At 46.2% G+C, this 17,923-nt stretch overlaps 1 protein-coding gene and 1 long non-coding RNA gene across 6 annotated transcripts in view; one reads left to right on the forward strand and one right to left on the reverse strand.

The window, feature by feature from the left end:
* Positions 1 to 17,923, reverse strand: part of SCUBE2 (signal peptide, CUB domain and EGF like domain containing 2) — a 70,099-nt gene that overhangs the window by 7,113 nt on the left and 45,063 nt on the right. For all 5 annotated transcript variants that reach the window (XM_059135570.1, XM_059135562.1, XM_059135552.1 and 2 more), the window contains 5 exons: positions 7,571 to 7,741; positions 5,912 to 6,079; positions 5,030 to 5,191; positions 2,819 to 3,016; positions 1,469 to 1,621 (listed from right to left, as the gene is read on the reverse strand). In XM_059135570.1, the coding sequence (XP_058991553.1) occupies positions 1,469 to 1,621; positions 2,819 to 3,016; positions 5,030 to 5,191; positions 5,912 to 6,079; positions 7,571 to 7,741 (852 nt within the window). The remainder of the gene's footprint in view (positions 1 to 1,468; positions 1,622 to 2,818; positions 3,017 to 5,029; positions 5,192 to 5,911; positions 6,080 to 7,570; positions 7,742 to 17,923) is intronic.
* Positions 4,649 to 8,475, forward strand: LOC131809069 (uncharacterized). The gene is made up of 3 exons (XR_009345047.1): positions 4,649 to 4,841; positions 7,237 to 7,303; positions 8,304 to 8,475. It is a non-coding gene; the product is annotated as an uncharacterized LOC131809069 (long non-coding RNA).

A 17,923-nucleotide genomic window follows, 5' to 3' on the forward strand; every position in this document is an offset into this window, starting at 1 on the left:
AGCTGCTTGTTAAGTATTCATTGAGCTAGACGGATGAATGAATAAGTTCATGAATGAACAGATGACTTGTTCCTCACTGAATTATGACATCTTCTAGGACAAGGTCCAGTTCATTTTGTATTCCAAGCAAATGTTTGTCAACCAAGGTCCAGACTTGGGTAGGGCCCTAGTGGTCAGGTGGACCACCCCTTTATTTATCAAGAGAAAAAGAAAACCAGAGAAGTCATCTGAGTGGCCCCAATTCACACAGCAAATTAGTAGTGGAAACTGGGCCAGAACTTGAGTCTTTTCCTCCCCTCCTCAAGATGCCGTATAATAAAAGCCACAGTCATAATTGGCTAGTATTTACTAAGCATTTACTATGTGCCAGGCCCTGCACCAAGTCCTTTATGGACTATCTCACTGAACTCTCACTTTGGTCTAATGATTATCCTCATTTACACATTAAGAAAATGAGGCTTAGATGGGGCAGCCACTCTGGAAAACAGTATAAAGTTTCCTCAAAAAGTTAAAAATAGAGCTACTCTATTACACTACTGGGTATTTATCCCAAAGATAAAAATGTAGTGACCTGAATGGGCACATGCGCCCCAAAGTTTATAGGCCCAATGTCCACAAGAGCCAAACTATGGAAAGAGCCCAGATGTCCGTTGACAGATGAATGGATGAAGAAGATGTGGTATGGATATACAATAGAATACTATGCAGCCATCAAAAAAGAAATCTTGCCATTTGCAACAACATGGATGGTGCTAGAGGGTATTATGTGGAGCGAAAAAAGTCAGTCAGAGAAAAACAATTATCATGTGATCTCACCATACGTGGAATTTAAGAAACAAAACAGAGGATCATAAGGGAAGAGAGGAAAACAATTAAATAAGACAAAACCAGAGAGGGAGACAAACCATAAGAGACTCTTAAGCATAGGAACCAAACTGAGGGTTTCTGGAGGGGAAGGGTGTGGGGGGCTGGGGTCACTGGGTGATGGGCATTAAGGAGGGCACCTGTTGTCATGAGCCCCAGGTGTTATATGCAACTGATGAATCACAATCTCTACCTCTAAAACTAAGAATACACTGTATGTTAATTAATTGAATTTTAATTTTAAAAAGGTCAAAAAGAAGAAAAGGAAGGAAGGGAGGGAGGGAGTAAGGGAGAACAAGAGGCTTAAAGTTGGTAAGTAACTCACACAGAGTCACCCAAGAGATTAGGCCAGGGCTGGTCCATGTCCTTACCCATGAAGCTATGCTCACTTGTATTTATTTTCTGAAAGATCTTTCCATCCCTATAGACAGGGTACCCAAATGCCTGTTTAAAATCTGGCATTTGTGAGTCAGCAACATCCTTTCTCCGTATCCTACCTGCCTCTCTGAGCATGTGCGCTTGTCAGCAATCCACCAGGGGTTGGTTTGACTGAACACAGAGAAGCTCCTTGCATGGGATGGAGCATGAGCCTCACAGTGCTTACCATCGTACGTCACGTAAGGGACCTGGAAGCCCCTGGCACTGTTCCCTTCGTTGGACTTGAACTGAATCCACAGCTTTTTTGATCTGGAGGTGAAGGCGATGGGCCGTTCGTAGGTCTGGCAGGTCTCATATGTTGTCACGGAATTGGATGAAGCTGCCAAGGAAATTTGGAGGGGGCAGGCTTCAGGACTCATCCTGAGCAGACAGACAGCAGCACTCATCTTTGCAAACACGCCATACAACAAGCGATGCTCAAGAGCTCCGCAGGCCCTGCTTTGCCGTCACAGGGGCCAAAGCCCTGGAAATGGAGAGGACCCAGCTGGCGACCGCAGGCCCCCAGGGAAGGCTCACTGAAATGCCCAGGGCTGAACAAACAGCAGCAGCCCAGGCCCCAGTGCTCCCTGCGGGAGTTGCGGAGGGGCCCTCCGATTCCGGAGCTACCTGCTGCCATCCAGAAAGAATCGCCACCTAAGACTGGGCAGGCAGGGCGGGGCCCACTTCACAGAGTTTATCTCACATAAACCTCAGAAAACCATAGCAAGTTGTGTGGTTGTTAACTCATTTACAGAGGGTTTAAGCACTTGCCCAGGGTCACTGAGTCAGTATGTGGCTAAGTCAGCATTCAAACCTACACCTGACTTCAGACACTGTAACCACTAAGAAAGAGAGGCCAACACACAGTGTCATTATTTCTCTCAGTGCTTTATGAATATGAACTCTTTTATTCCTCACGATGACTCTATAAGGTAGCAATTATTGTTATCCCCATTTTAACAGACAAGGAAACTGAGTCACAGAAAGATCCAGAATATATCTCCAAGATCACAGAACTAACAAGAGGTGAGGCTAGGTTCCGATCCAGACAGTCTGGCTGCTGGGCCCGCTCACTACACTGCCTCGAAGTTGTGTTGATGGTGGCATCTCTCAGTGGACACTGGGTCATGAGCCAAGATGGGAGAACAGTCCCTCCTGGCTGGACTCTGACCTTAGCTTTTGTCAGTCCCCAAGCCCGAGTGGCTTCCCATGGTAAAGCAAGTGGTGGGGTTAGCCTTTGTGAGCTTCACTGGCTCTCTGTGACCTTGTGGAATAGAGTCCATGGTAAGGCCAGTGGAGAAGACTGGCCTACAGAATCACTACCTCTGGGGTTCAGCAAGAAGCCTCAAGAGGCAAGGGGCCCAGCAAAATTGCACAAATTTTTTTTCTTGGCAAATGCCATAAACTCGTGTCCCATTTCTGTTCTGATATGGAGGTGACGCCCTAGACTTGCTGCTCACATTTAAAGCTGGGGAGCAGGCCAGCAGGTTTCCCCACCAGCCTTAGAAGGGGAGGGGGGCCGAGGGAGGGGACGCACAGGTTTTCCGCATCACCAGGTAGTCTCCACAGTCGTCTTCTATGGGCAGGAAGATCTCAGGGACCACAATTAAGATTCGGCGTTTGGGCGGTGGGTTGATGGTCCATGTACACTCGGTGTTGGCTGGGTAATTGCCTGGGTAGTTTGGGGATTCAATGTATCCGGTGAAATCTCCCAGCTCCCCTCCACATCTTCTGTCTGGAAGGGGAAATGCCATGAGTCATGAGGGCACAACACTGTCATGGCCACCAGCAGCTCAGCTGATGAAAGCTGCTACGTCCTATTGTTATCGAGGCATGGGGCCTGCAGATGGTGCCATTGTGGAATTAGTGTGTCCTGTAATGCCTAGGGCCCCCCAGAGGAGCCCAGCTACACTAACCCCCCTCACAGAGCTCACCCTACTGAGTCCCCCTATGAATTACCATTTTCTCATTAACTTGAAGGTGATCTTGAACAGGCCCTAGTGAAACAAAGGACAACTTCAGTTTTCAATATTTTGTTTACAAATTCTAAGTGCCAGGGGAACCCATGACACAGAACTTCTAGGTCTGTCAAAACAGGAAGAGCAGAGCTTACTGCTAAATAGAGGACATTTGACCCCTTCCTAGAGACCTTGGATGAATTCATGATCGCTGTTTTCTTTCTCTTGTCTTTCTGGTCAAGACCATATTTTATTTTTGGTGTGGAAGAGAATTCCAGTAAAGTATCAGCCAATATGGGGCATGTTGGATACTCACCTCTGGGAGAAACACACACATTTGCACACGTGCACATACACACACACACACACACACACATATACACACACAACCAGCTCGCCCATGTCTTCATTCGCTGAATCTTCACTCATCCAACGTATGTTAGCAAAAGTTCTGGGGGGTTCAGAAATGAGAAAGACACAGTCCTTGCCCTCAAGGAGTTTACTGTTTAAAACTGTCAGTGAATGTATACAAGAGAGGATGTCGAAGGGACTATCTTTCTCCTCTCTCATTGTAACTGGGAATTATTATTCCCTTTAGGAAAAAAATAGTCTTTTCTTCTTGGAAGAGGGTCAAGTGGGGAGAGCCATGGAGCTCAGAAATCTGCCTTCAAGTGTGATGGACCTTCTGAGGATCTGCGCCATGTGGCTCCTAAGGGTCAACCAAGGGTGGGGATGGGAGGGCAAGGAAACTGATTCCATCTGAGTATAGGGAAAAAATCTTCTTCTTTTTAAGATTTTATTTATTTGTTTGAGAGACAGAGAGAGCATGAGAGGGGAGAGGGTCAAAGGGAGAAGCAGACTCCTTGCTGAGCAGGGAGCCCAACCCAGGACTCAGTCCCAGGACTCCGGGATCATGACCTGAGCCAAAGGCATTCATTCAACTAACTGAGCCACCTAGGCACCCAGGGAAGAATTTTCCAACACTGTGAACCTCAATCCCAAATTCCTCCAGTGTGGGGAGACCTCCTTGCTCCCCTATACCACTGTCTGACTGACACTAGATTAACTGTGATTTACTTCTGACCTCTCCTGGAGAATTTTCCATAATGATTAAAAACCAGTCAACCAGCCAACCATGTGGCAAGTCCTTGAATGATCTGCTTCCCCACTCCTATAGGATATAAATCCAACTCCTTTGTGTGGCGTTCAAGGCTTCCCTTTTTAATCTGCCTCATTCCCCTCAGACACTCCATGGTCCAGGTTCAAAATGCCTTTCACTTTTCCGTGTCTGCTCTTCCTCACAGCTGTGGTCTTAGGTATAAAACTCTTTGTCCTGCCCTCTCCCATGCTTTCCATCAAAACCTTCTCATGCCTTCCAGAAGCCTTTCCTTATCTCTCCAGACAGAACGAAGTGCTCTTTCCTCTGCAACCCCACAGCCTGTCTACAGGGCCAGGGACTTATTCTGCTTGTGGTGTCTAGCACATAACAGGTCCTCAAACAATGTTTGCTGAACTGAAATTCTGCCCCTGAGAGGGAATGTTAGCAAGGGAGGGAATGTTAGCCTGTCAAGGTGCCTGGAGGAGCAGCCAGGATCCACACGGGTGAGTACCTGGGGGCCAAGCCTGGCTCTCCTTTAGTGCCGACATGCGGTGCTGGGAGCTGGGATAGCAGTGTCCTCATGGCTCTTGGTGGACGTGAGACCCTGGCCCCAACACCCTCCCCACCAGCGTCAGGTAGACCCAGGCACTTTCCTCTGGGCCAAGACTTTGAAAGACTTAGAGAGACCTACCTTTACACTGCGTTATGTTTGTGGAGCCATCGAAGTCAGTGGTAGTATTTCCTGGGCAAGAAACACAGTTATCTTTTCCAAATTCAGGTTGGTATGTCCCTGATGGGCAGCGAATGCATCGGTGAGTGGTGGTGTTGTAGAAATGTCCAGGTGAACACTGAACTGTGCGGTGGGGGGAGAGTGGAAGGAATGAAAAAAATAAATAACAAAACTGTCTTTTCATCATCGGTGACATAAACTGTATGCCCAAATGAAGTACTGCTTTCCTACTAATCTGGGGCTAATCAACACTTAATTCCCTAAATAGCCGGCTTGGGTGGGACTTGTGACTCATGACGCTGAGAAAAACACAAAGGGAACAAAGTACAAGTGTATCTTCAAAGCGTTTACAGTGCAAGCGGTCAGGCCTAAATGAGCACAGCCCAGGCTTTCATACACAGCTTGCTTGTGGGTCGTGAGCTTGCCAAACTGATGCCGGGCCTAGGGCCAGGCCGGGGCCCCAGGAAGAGGCGGAGTTGGGGCTCTGGGGCCAGGTAGGACCTATATGAGAGGGGAGCTCCAGGGAAAGGGACTGGGATGGAGAAAGGCTGGAAAGAAGGAGCCAAGAACCTATTACACAAAACCTGCTCACCTCTCCCCAGACCAGCTGCCCCCCGCCCCGTCTGCAGGGGCCCAGGTGGCTGGGGGAGAGCACATCTAGGGAGTTCCCATGCTCTCTGTACTTCCTGCAGGGGCAGATGGAGCTGGGCCCTGACCTCCCTGCTGTTGGGATACCACACAGGGCACTCCAGGCCGCCGGGCTTGGCTGGAGCTTTACCGGACTCCTGTGGTTCTCAAGAGGGAAATTCCATTCTGGAAAAAGGCAAGCTGCCAAGTCCTCACCTCTGGTTTCACAGTCCTGGAAGGAAGTGGCTCCCAGGTGTTTGGTGGGGAGGCCTCCCCCACAGGGGAAGCAGGAAGTGCGGCCGGCCTCAGGCTGGAATGTGCCCAGGGCACAGAGCTGGCAGGGTGCAAAGCCATCTGCAGAATATTCCCCAGGTTGGCACAGACCTGGGGAAACGAATGACCCTAAGTGAGCAAGGCCCCTGGGCAGACCCCTTCCCGTCTCTCTGTCGATGAGCTCAGAAGTGGGTCAGCCCCATGGCCCAGTGCTGACCTGAGGTCCCACCTCAGGGAGAGAAGCCCTGTCCTGCCCCGCCACTGCCCCTGAGCCTGTGAGTGCCGATGTTTACATGCAAGGCTACAAAGCACAGTGCAGAAATGGAGACCAAGGAGCCCAGTGTTAATTGCTTCCACAGCGTGCCCCAGGCCTGGGTTTGCTTAAGATTGAGGACTTTGCAGTGCCCAGCCAGTGCCTGTAGTGCAGGAACCTCAGGGAGGGCCCTGGGCTCTGGAATCATCTGGTAGTTCAGCCCGGGAGTGCACCTTCACACAGCAACCATAGGAATAATTCACATACTACATGTTGCTTGATGCTGGGCATAGGTAAGGATTCCATAAATGTCAACAATTGTTATTATTACTAGTATTATTGTTACTACAAATATATCTTAACAAGGCCACATACAAGTGTAAATAGATGCCCCAAAGCGCTTCCTCATCAACCCTGCAGATGGACTGGGGGGAGGGGAGGGGAAGATCGAGAGGGGGAGAACCTCCTGCACACTCCCCGCTGAGGGTGGAGCCGGCAGCCTGGCTCTGTTTCATGACCTGAGCCGAAACCAAGAGTTGGACACAATTGACCGAGCCACCCAGGTGCCCCATGACTTTTAAAACATTTGAAAGGTCCTGCAGTTGATTCTGGCGTGGTGTAGGTGGGGACTAAAGCTGGACACTAAAGCTCTGGGAGTCACTGGGAGGAGAAGCAGGGGCCACAGGGCACCCCATGGTCTGTGGCATGGACATCACCTACAAACCACAGTGTTAGGTCACACCTTCTATTTGAGCTCACAGAGCCTCAATATAGCTGGACCTTCTTCCATTTAATAAAAGGAAGACATTTGTTAATAAAATTAATGGGAACCAAGCCCACAAAACCTAAGTAAGCTTGGCTCCAGAGTTAACATTTTATAAGGGACATTAAAAACTCTTCACAGAATTCTAGCAAAATAACCAGATGGATACTCTTTAAAAATCAATAAGGTATGAATTCAAGACCCAAGTTGGAAAAATACTCAGAACTACCTTCTCCATGTTCACACCTACAGATAGCCCGCCGTACACGGGAAGGTCACTCCAGGAGATCACTCAGGTCTCAAGTTGTATTTATTTACAGTGAGTACAGATTGCAACAGCAACACCTGCACCTTTTCTTCTGCCAATGTATTCTATCAGCTTTTCATTTATGTGTTCAAGTGAGCATCAGTCCAGCATGTGTTGGGCACTGAGGTAGGCACTGGAGAGCTAAAGGTGAAGCCAATATGGTCCCCACCCGTAGGAAGCCCACGGTGCAGTATGCACTGTTTGCACTGAAACGCCACTTACGCCTTCTAAGTAATACTGGAGACCAGGAGAATAAAAAGGGGCAGATGGAACCCTTACCTCCACATTTGGATACATTCCAAGCTTCTGGAGTCTTCAGGGCTCCAGGATTTTCTGGTCGTGGGCAAGGTTCGCATGTGATTTGTCCTTCCTCATTTTGGAAGGTTCCATTTGGACACAAAATGCAGCGTTCTTGTTCTCCATCATAATATGTCCCAGCCCTGCACCTGACTAGCCAAAGGGGGAAATGATCTGGTCAGTGAAGGCACAGAAGCCGAGGAAGGATGATAAGAGTGCTTGAGATGAAGGTAAATAGATGACATTGAGCCCACGCTCCTCCACACAAATGCCCTAAATGCGGAGTGTACCACCTTTGAGTTTTCTGTGCACACCTCTTGCCCTCTTGTCACCCACTCTTTGAGGTGTCCACATGGTCCCTAGACCATGAGCTCCTTAGAAGCAGGGATCACACTAGTCCTAATTATTTTTGAGAACAAGTACTTCACTTTTCCTATTTCACACGGCTGTCAGAACGATTATAAGGTAAAAATACTCACTGAACATAGGCCTAGTGCTTAAAGAGGGTGCTATTAATTCTGGCTGATGGCTTTCCTGAAGCCTTCTAGAGGAGACCACATCTGCGGGGCAACTTAAAGGTGAATAGGATCTCCCCAAGAAGGAAAAGGAGCAGATCACAGAAAGTCATGCATGACTGGGAGGAGAGGGAAGAAAAAAAGGTTGGGATAGATTTTAAAAATTCTTGAATGCCAGGCATTTGGGTTTTCTTCTTCAGGGGGAGGAGCCATTGAAAGAAGAGGAATATGACCAGAGCTGGATTTGAAAAGCTCACTTTCTGGTGGCTATGGGGAGAGTGATCTCGAGAGACTTACCAATAAGCTCCCCAACACAATGTGCTTCATGTTTATAATAAGTTAATATGTTATGAAGAGTAAACCATGGTTAATGTCTCCCAAAAGAATAAACTATAAGGAAATTAATAAACTGTGTTTCTGGCTATATTTCTGGTACTATTATATTAGTTAAATGTAGATTCATACCTTGTTTTAGAATATGAATATAAAGGAATATGTTTAAGTGGGTTCTCTAGTATCATATTCAGACATCAACATAACCATCAAAAGAGCCTTTTTAATGGCTAACATTTACTGAGCACTTACAATCTCCTGTTCACCACACCAAAAGCTTTACATATGTGATCTCAATCATCCCTAAAAACAACCCTAAGGACCTAACAACCCTGAGGAGTTAGGTGCTGTTATTAATTCCATTTTACAGAAACAGATATTTAAGGATGTTAAATAATTTGGCCAAGGTCCCACAGCTAGTCTATGAAATACACCTACAGTGAGATGAAGAGCTTTGAATTTAAGGGGGAGAGAGGTCTTCAGCGAAAGTGTGGACTGAATCATAATTCAGGACTTTGCCAAGGATTCTCTCTGTGGCCTTAGGGGAGTCTGACTGGAATAAACACAGTCTCTTTTTAACTGAAACTGCTGAGAAACAGAAAACAAAATATCACATGATAAAATCAGCTATTACATCTCTTCAGTCTCTGTGAGGGGGATACATGTGTTCACACTATCTGACAAAGGCAATCTGCATACACACTTCTAGGGATAAACATGGCCAAGTTCTCTATTACCATTCTTACAAATGTCTTTACTTCTTCTTCTTCTTCTTCTTCTTCTTCTTCTTCTTTTTTTTTTTTTAAAGATTTTACTTGTTTATTTGACAGACAGAGATCACAAGTATGCAGAGAGGCAAGCAGGGAGAAAGAGGAGGAAGCAGGCTTCCTGCGGAGCAGAGAGCCCGATGCAGGGCTCGATCCTAGGACCCTGGGGTCATGACCCAAGCCGAAGGCAGAGGCCTTAACCCACTGAGCCACCCAGGTGCCCCTACAAATGTCTTTTCAGTATTCTCTTCATAATCTTAAAAAAAAAAAAAAAAAGCCCAAAGCAAGACTTTTCAAAATCATAAGCTAAAATATGTCACATTTCAAATATTAGGTCTACAACTAAATGCAATCAATCAATCAAGTCTACTCTAAAATCTAACATTTTAATGCTTTTTTATGTTGTTTGGATTTCTGTCATAATATTCATGCATCATTTTTATTTATCATATTAAAAAAATTAGAAGTGAACGAAGCTCTTGCTATCTCAGCAAACAACACTATAACAAGTCTGATGCACAGACCTGTGGCGGACAGAGCCTATAATTTCAGACCTGGTCTCTAAATGCAGTCTCCCTGGATAGTGGTTTCCCTGATGACTCTGTTTCAGCTCATCTCCCATGAAAAGTTGGGCTGAATTATATACTAGGAATTCATGACTTCTTATCCCGTGTCCCACTTGACTCTCCGAGGGCCCACAGTCCAGGAGGAAGAGGATAGCTCCCTCATGGCTCTATGGGGTCAAGTGTCCTGAAGGCTGGCACAAAGTAAATAAAACCGAGGCTATCCAGATCTCCTCTAGCCAAGCCAATGCCATTTCTGTAACATTCTATTGGCTGACGGGAAAACGCCAGATGATGGCGATGATGTCAAGCCTCACTAACCCGAACCTGGAGTCAGATCGCATGATCGTAGTTCCTCTGGCGGAACATGGGTCCTCTCCACGGGTGTGCCAGCATGGCTCTGGTTCTCCCTGGAAAGCGTAACTGGATGGGCTCCCACTGCTCTGGGCATCTGCTAGCTTCGTTAGAAGTATTTATCCCCCCCAAAGACATTTCGAGGTTACATTTTGAGAAGCCTCACAATGTCCCATATCTGTTGCAATTTTCCAACTGAGCAAAGAGCTGAGAAATGCCCCTCGGGCCAGCCTGCCGAAGGGAGGGCACCTGCTCTTTTTTCTCCCCGTGAAAGTCTCGCTTCACAGAAACAAACTCACATTGCTGCTCACGGCTTCCATTTTCATTCCAGAAAGACCTACAGAAATCATTCCTGCCAAGCACCTTCCAACTTAATTTCTTTCGCAAGGTAAAGATGAGCTAAACAGCAAAGAGGAACTCTGAGAGATGCCTGAAAGCTGCTTTTTGCAAATGTGCTGAAGATCTGGCCTGAAGAGACCTCAATCACACGTTCCAGTTGGTTCTCTTTTCTCCTTGAGCAGCCGCTTGTTTTGCTGCCCTAAACAAAGGAGTCAATTGCCCCAAAACACTTCAGGATCACAGCAAAGCTTTTGTGTGTCTTCAGCGACCATTAAAATCCCATTCTCGAATCCCACACAGCTGTTTTCTCCCTCTCTTTAAAAAAAAAAAAAATACAAGAAAACTTTTCTGATGCAAAAGGGAGAGACTGGCAGGGACCAGGATTAATGTTGACAAAGAGACCTGAAGGCTCACCCTCTTTTCAACACCATGGCCTTTGAGTATTGCAGGCTATGGACAAACACTATGGTCTCTCTGTGGCGAAGATGGTGAACCTAATAAAAGAGGTCACTCTCTAGCATCTGACTGTTTTCTTAAGAGTCACGCCTTGACTTCTGAAGGAAAGCCACAAGCAGCCCACGTGGATTCCCAGGGCGCTCTGGAACCGCTGCTTTGTCAGAGTTCAGAGGCTAGGACCATAGGGTAGCCTTGGGATCCTGGTTCAAAACCCTCTTAAATGAGTGTTTCAGGGTAACAGGGGAGAGCAGCCCCTTGCCTCAGAGGCTGAGCCATCCTATCTGTCCAGGTTTTGGGTGTGTGTTCAGATTTGCTAGAGTTGGGGCAGAGAGCTGAGTCCAGCTTGCCGCCTTCCTGGCTGGGTTCCCCAGGGCCTGCCATGTTCTCGTCATATCTAGTTAATGGGGGCCGAGATGTCACTTCCTTGCGAGTAACCCTTCTGCCCTCAATTTGAGTATTTCTCCAGACATGTGCCCTTGCCTTCTTTTCTCTTAATGTGGGTGGTTATCCTTGAGATTTCACCTGTTGTCCCTATGAAAATTCATTAATTCCATTTAATACTTAGCACTGATTATGTGCAGAGTACTGTTCTGAATGGAGCTGGAGCTATCACACAGAAGTCAGACACGGCCCTGCCCTAAAGGGATTCTCATTCTAGTGGAGGATATGGACACAAATACAGAGCAGAATGCTACTGAGAGGTAAGTATGATGAAGAAAAGCAAAACAAGGTAAAGAAGGGACGGCAGGGTGGTGGGGGTGAAGTCCGTGTGTTTGTGGTCTCAGAAGAGGGGCCAGGCTTTCCTCTCTGAGCAGAGATCAGACTGAAAGGAGCGAAATGATCCTGCAATGGTACTTGCTTAACAGCAGAAAATGCCAGTGTAGGAGGGACAGAGTGGAAGGGCCAGGATGATAGGAGAGGAATCCTAAAAAGCAAGCAAGGGCCAGACGATGTAGGTTCTTGAAGGTCCTGGTACGGAACGTAGACCTTACTCAAAGCGTGTTGGAGGTTTTACGTAGAGGAATGGCCTGGTCTGACTTAAGTTTCCAACAGAACTTCTGGCTGCTATGCAGAGAACACAGGGAGTCAGGCAAGGGTAGGAAACAACTCAGAGCCTGTCACCACAGACTGGGCCCAGGATGTTGGTGGTTTGGAATAAGAGTGGTCATGATGGAGGAAGACGAAACTACTTAGAGTCAGAATATAATCTGAAGGCAGATATGACAATTTGCTAATGGACTGGGTGAGGAGGGTGACAGAATGAAAGAGATCGAGAAGAACGAGAAGATTTTTCATTTGAGCAACGAGATAAAGAGAGGTGCTGTTTACTGAGATGAGGGAGAAGCAGGTCTTCCTTGAAAGGGAGGGAAGAGGATAAAATGTCTTGTTTAGAACACGCTGAGTTGAAGATGCCTGCTGGCCAGGCCAGTGCTGATACTGAGAAGGCGTTGGTTCTACCAGGGGTCTGCAAGGTCGAATGCTACACCTCAGGGGTTTACGAAATGATCCCTTGGGTGTGGGCAAAGCCTTTTCATGCTATGCCTAGTTATTTTTACCTAACAATAAGAAAAAAGGAAAGGTTCACTGGTTCAGTGTATGGTGTCAGACAGGTCCCTCCGTCAGTCCACATCTCGTGAGGCATAGATACACATGAAGATACAAGATCTCCAAGGAAAGAAGGATGGGCATTCCCCAGCTCTGGACGTGGGAAGGTCCTGACTGCGTGGCTTCTTTTCAATGTATGGAGAATTGTAATTTGCCTGGTTGAACAGGTCTCCGGATTGTATTATCCACCTTCAGCCAAACTAACTGGTACAAAATAGCCAGCAACTTGAGAAAATCCTACAAAAACCCTGGCCCGAAGGTACAACCAACAATGCAAGCCCAGGTGAGGGGCAGGGAAGTGCCGGGCAAATGCAACTTTTACTCCAGGATGAGTTCTCTGTCAAATATCACAACACAGAAACAGAAATCAGATCTGACAAGAGCTGAGCCAAAACACCAGCAATGAACAAAAAGGTTATTTGAAAGATGGATTTAGGGGCGCCTGGGTGGCTCAGTGGGTTAAAGCCTCTGCCTTCGGCTCAGGTCATGATCCCAGGGTCCTGGAATCGAGCCCCGCATTGGGCTCTCTGCTCAGCAGGGAGCCTGCTTCCTCCTCTCTCTCTCTCTGTCTGCCTCTCCAGCTACTTGTGATCTCTGTCTGTTAAATAAATAAAATCTTAAAAAAAAAAAATTATAAAAAAAAAAAAAAAGAAAGAAAGATGGATTTACAACCTCTACTGCTAGCAATGGACCTTGCCAGACTATAAATGTGGTACCTAAAGATGCGAACCAGTTATTTTAAATTTTTGGTTTAATCTGTACCTCCTTTTTAAATCATGTACGTAATACATTAGCCAATAAAGCAGTATGTAGTTTTTAAATAAGTAAACGCTCATAAATTCAAAAATATTTTACTTTGGGGTGCCTGGGTGGCTCAGTGGGTTAAAGCCTCTGCCTTCGGCTCAGGTCATGATCCTGGGGTCCTGGGATGGAGCCTGGCATCTGACTCTCTGCTCAGCAGGGAGCCTGCTTCCCCCCCCTCCCCACCGCCTGCCTCTGCCTACTTGTGATCTCCGTCAAATAATAAAATCTTTTAAAAAAAAAATTATTTTCAGTGTGCGTGTACCAGCGCATGGTGGTGGCAGTGAATGAGGTCAGGTAGGACAGCGTGAAGGACTGAGCCCAGGGATACCCAGTGTTGAGAGATCAAAAATGAGGGGAGAACCAACATAGGAAGTAAAAAGGGAGCAGCCCAGGAGGCAAAAGGAGAACCAGAAGAGTGTGCTGTCTGAACCCCGGGAGAAGAGGGTGTTTCTGGGAGGAGGAGAGGGTATCCCCAATATTTGAATGAGAGTCAGCAATTGAGTTTGGTAACATAAAGGCAGTTAGAAACCTCGGGAAAAACAGTTTCAGTAGAGACGCTGGGAACACAAACTCCAGACTGGCTACAGCAGAGGAGAAAATGGGAGGGGAGGAAGCAAATACAGCGGGTGTAGACAACTCTTTTAAGGAATTTTGCTCTACAGGGGGTCAGAGAAATGAGGCAGTATCTGGAGAGAAGCATGAAGTCAAAGGAGGGTCTGTTTGGTTTTTAAGACAGGAGATAGGTTGGTGTGCTGTTGGCAATGACCCAGGAGGGAGGAAGAATGCTGAGCTGAGGGGTCAGTGGGGACAACAACGGGAGCGATGTTCTTGAGAAGAGGAAAGCAGATGGGCTCCAGAGACCAAGTAGAAGAGCTGGCCTTCGTCGGAACATGGGCTGTTCATCCATTTTAAGAGGAAGCAGGGTGGAGTATGTGTGGACAGATGCAGGACCGGAGGTTTGGTCTGCACGTGATAAAGTCATTTCCCTAGATTCCCAGAAGCCCGTGGACATCACTGTCTGGAAGTCTTGTTGCAACTTAAACTCAACGTGCTCAAGGGGGCTGCTTCCCTTCCCTTCCTTGCCCAGTTATTTCTACCCCTCTGGCAAACAGCATCTCTGCTCCCCCGGTCACCAAGCCTCCAACCTTTGCAATCCAGCCCGTAGTTATTATTCCAGACCTTTCCTCCCTGCTCCATCAGTCAGTCAGCTGCAGCATGCTGCAGCTGTGTTCCCTTGGTCCATCGGCTAATCTCTATCCCTGCGGCACCAGAGTGCTTTGATCCTTGCCATCTCTAGATTCCTCCCATAACCTTCCAACGACTTCCCTTGACTGTGTTCCTTCCTCCTTGTCTCAGCCCTGTCCCAGCCTACCGTCAGGCTCCCCTTCCTGAAGTGCTTCTCTGACTGCTTCCCTCCCTGACTCCAGAGTCTCCTTGACTTGGCTCCCGGCACTCCTTTTGGTGTCTTTGATTCCGACCTCAGTCTTCAGTCTCCTTTTCTGCATCTGAATTTTTTTCTTCCTTGGGCTTTCTCTCAAGAGCCTATTTTTTCCTGCTTTTCCTATAAATCTTTTCTGATTATTTCTTCTCCAGTGATCACATTCATCCAACCATTCAACCAACCCACAGGCTTTCTCTCCATGCCTCCTGCATATGAAACAGGGCCGGGTGAGATGAGGGACACATGGGAACTAAGGGATGGATCAGAGGCAAAATCAGAAAACTCTGAGCTCACCCCAGATCTTTCCTCTTCTAAGTCCCCAATCTAATTTATCACCAAATGCTACTCGCATTTCCTCCTAAATATTTCTAGAATCTATTGCTTCTTTTCTAGTCCATCCAGTCCATCTCTATTCTAGACCACGTCTTGTGTCATCATGTTCTCAACATCTCTCATGCAAAGCATTCAGAACCTTCCAAGCTAGGTTTTCTGCCTCTGGTCCTAACTCTCAATCCAGTAAATGAAATTTTGCTAGAATTCAAATACAACCTGACCCATTCCCTGATTCAACCCTCTCATGGCACCTTGTCACCTAGATATTAAAGCCAAGACTCCTTAGCAGCATACACAAGGTCTCTCATGACCTACTGTGCTTCTCCTAAAACCAAGCCGCCTATCACATCCCCCCTTGGGCTCGAGGTTTAGTGGTACTGAGGTATCAATCACCTCCTGGGTCCATCTTGCTCAGTCACATTCCCCAAGGCTACTCCTCTGCCTGAATACTTCTCTCCATGGACGCGTCACCTATATATCCCTCAAAACTCAGTTTAGCCTCCTTCTCTCTAGGGAAGGCTTCTCTAACCCTTCCCTGGGAGGACCAAGTGTGACTTGAGAGGGATGTTGTCTTTTTTTTTTTTTTTAATATTTTATTTATTTATTTGACAGATGGAGATCACAAGTAGGCAGAGAAATAGGCAGAGAGAGGAGGAAGCAGGCTCCCTGCTGTGCAGAGAGCCTGATGCGGGGCTTGACCCCGGGACCTGGGATCATGACCTGAGCCAAAGGCAGAGGCTTTAACCCACTGAGCCACCCAGGCACCCCGAGAGGGATGTTGTCTTATTTATAAAGGTCTCCTCAGCACCCACCACGAATCTGGCCCATGGAGGGTTCTCCATACAAGTGCTATTGGAGTTGTACCCAGAAGAGAAAGCATTCCCATTGAGAGAGTTAGGAACACAGGCTCTTGAGACAGATCTGGAGTGGAAACCCCGGCACTGCCTCTTACTTGCTGGGTGACCCTGGGAAAACGCCTTACCTTCTTATGCCTTAGTTTCCTTATCTATTAAAAAAAGGCATGATGCAAAATAGACTTGCAATGAGGATCAAATGAGATAATATATGTAAAGTGCTTAGCACAGTGCTAAACACACTGTAAGTGCTCAATAAATGTCAACATTTTACTAAATTATATTTTGTTTTGTTGTGGGTTTTTGGGAGGGGTTAGAAAGAGAGAAAGGTAGTGAGTGCTATGAAATATGTAAGCCTGATGATTCACAAACCTGTACCTCTGGGGCAAATAACACATTATATGTTAATAAAAATAATTAATTTTAAAAAAAGAAAGAGAGAGAGAAAGGAAGAGAGTGAATGGGGTGGGGAGGGGCAGAGGGAGAGGTTAGAGAGAATCTTAACACAGGCTCCATAACCACAGCGTCCCACAGAGGGCTCGATCTCACAACCTTGAGATTATGACCTGTGCTGAAATCACGAGTCGGACACTTAACTGACTGAACCACCCAGGTATTCCCTAAATTATGTTTTTTAAACTCTTTTAATCAAAAGAATTTCCTACCCCATTTGTATGGTAAGTATTGGTCTAATATTGGTTTATATTGCTAATATAGACTTTATATCTTCCATGATTTAAACAGAAAAGAAAATTTCTGCCTGTTCGATTGCAAATAATTTCTCAATTCTGAAAAAATTAAATAGAAAATGCCTGCCTCATTCCTGCCTCAGGTCATTTGCACCTGCTGATCCCTCCTCAGCCAGAATACCCTCTGCCCCCATCAGAGCTTTACAAGGCTAGTTCCTTCTCAGTTAGATCAAATGTCACCTGCTCTGAAAGCCTTGCTGAACACCTGTGGGAAGTAATCCCTCCTCCACTCTGTCCTTTTCTGTACTTTTATCTTCATAATACTTACAACTTCTGAAACTACCTTTTTCTTTACTTTTTAATTGTCCATGTCCTGTAAGAATGTGAATGTCATACAGGCCAGCTCCCCACCCTTTATGTTCTCACTGTTTCATCCCAAGATCAGAGTGGCCCAGAGTGGTATCTGAATATATACTGGTGGAATTAATTTTTCTCAACTGCTTCACATGGAAGCTACTGCTCTTGGGAGTTGAATTAAACCCTCCCAGTCTCTCTCAAGAGCCTAGGCACAAAATGCTTTCCTGGTTTGCCAGCTGCCTGGCTGTGTCTTCTAAAAATTTTAGCAAGTTTTAAGAATAATCAAATATAAAAATACATATTTAGGCAAGTACAGACCTTAAATAATTCACCCTTTATGAAGGGATATAGCTATGAAAGAAAAATAGAAATCCATGTCATCATTAATTTTTCTTTAGATATAAAGGACTTTAGGAATTACTATGGAGATTAAGGAATTTGTTCCTCAGAGAATATAATCACTAATTTTTTTCCATCTTGCTAGAATTGAACACAGATGATACAAAGGTCACCTGCAGCAGGCTATCCCCAAAGTCCTTAAATGCTAAATGAATGAGACCTTCCTATGCAAAATGATTATAAAAAGAGTTTAATTGGTCAGAAGTGATTATGTTCTTTGACAAGACTTGGGACTTCAAAATTAATTTTTAAGTGATATTGGAAAACAATTCAGTGGAAAAATAGGCAGAGAATGTGGATACTCTCAGAATGAGAAAACCAAATGTCCACAGACATATGACAGCATACTCAGTTTTACTAAATAATCTAAGAAAAACAAGTTAACATTTGACTATCATTTTTGCTTATTAGATTTGCAAAAATTAAAAATATCAATGACAGGGCACCTGGGTGGCTCAGTGGGTTAAAGCCTCTGCCTTCAGCTCGGGTCATGGTCCCAGGGTCCTGGGATCGAACCCCACATTGG

Source organism: Mustela lutreola, chromosome 1 (assembly GCF_030435805.1).
Source record: "Mustela lutreola isolate mMusLut2 chromosome 1, mMusLut2.pri, whole genome shotgun sequence".
NCBI classification, from domain to species: domain Eukaryota; kingdom Metazoa; phylum Chordata; class Mammalia; order Carnivora; family Mustelidae; genus Mustela; species Mustela lutreola.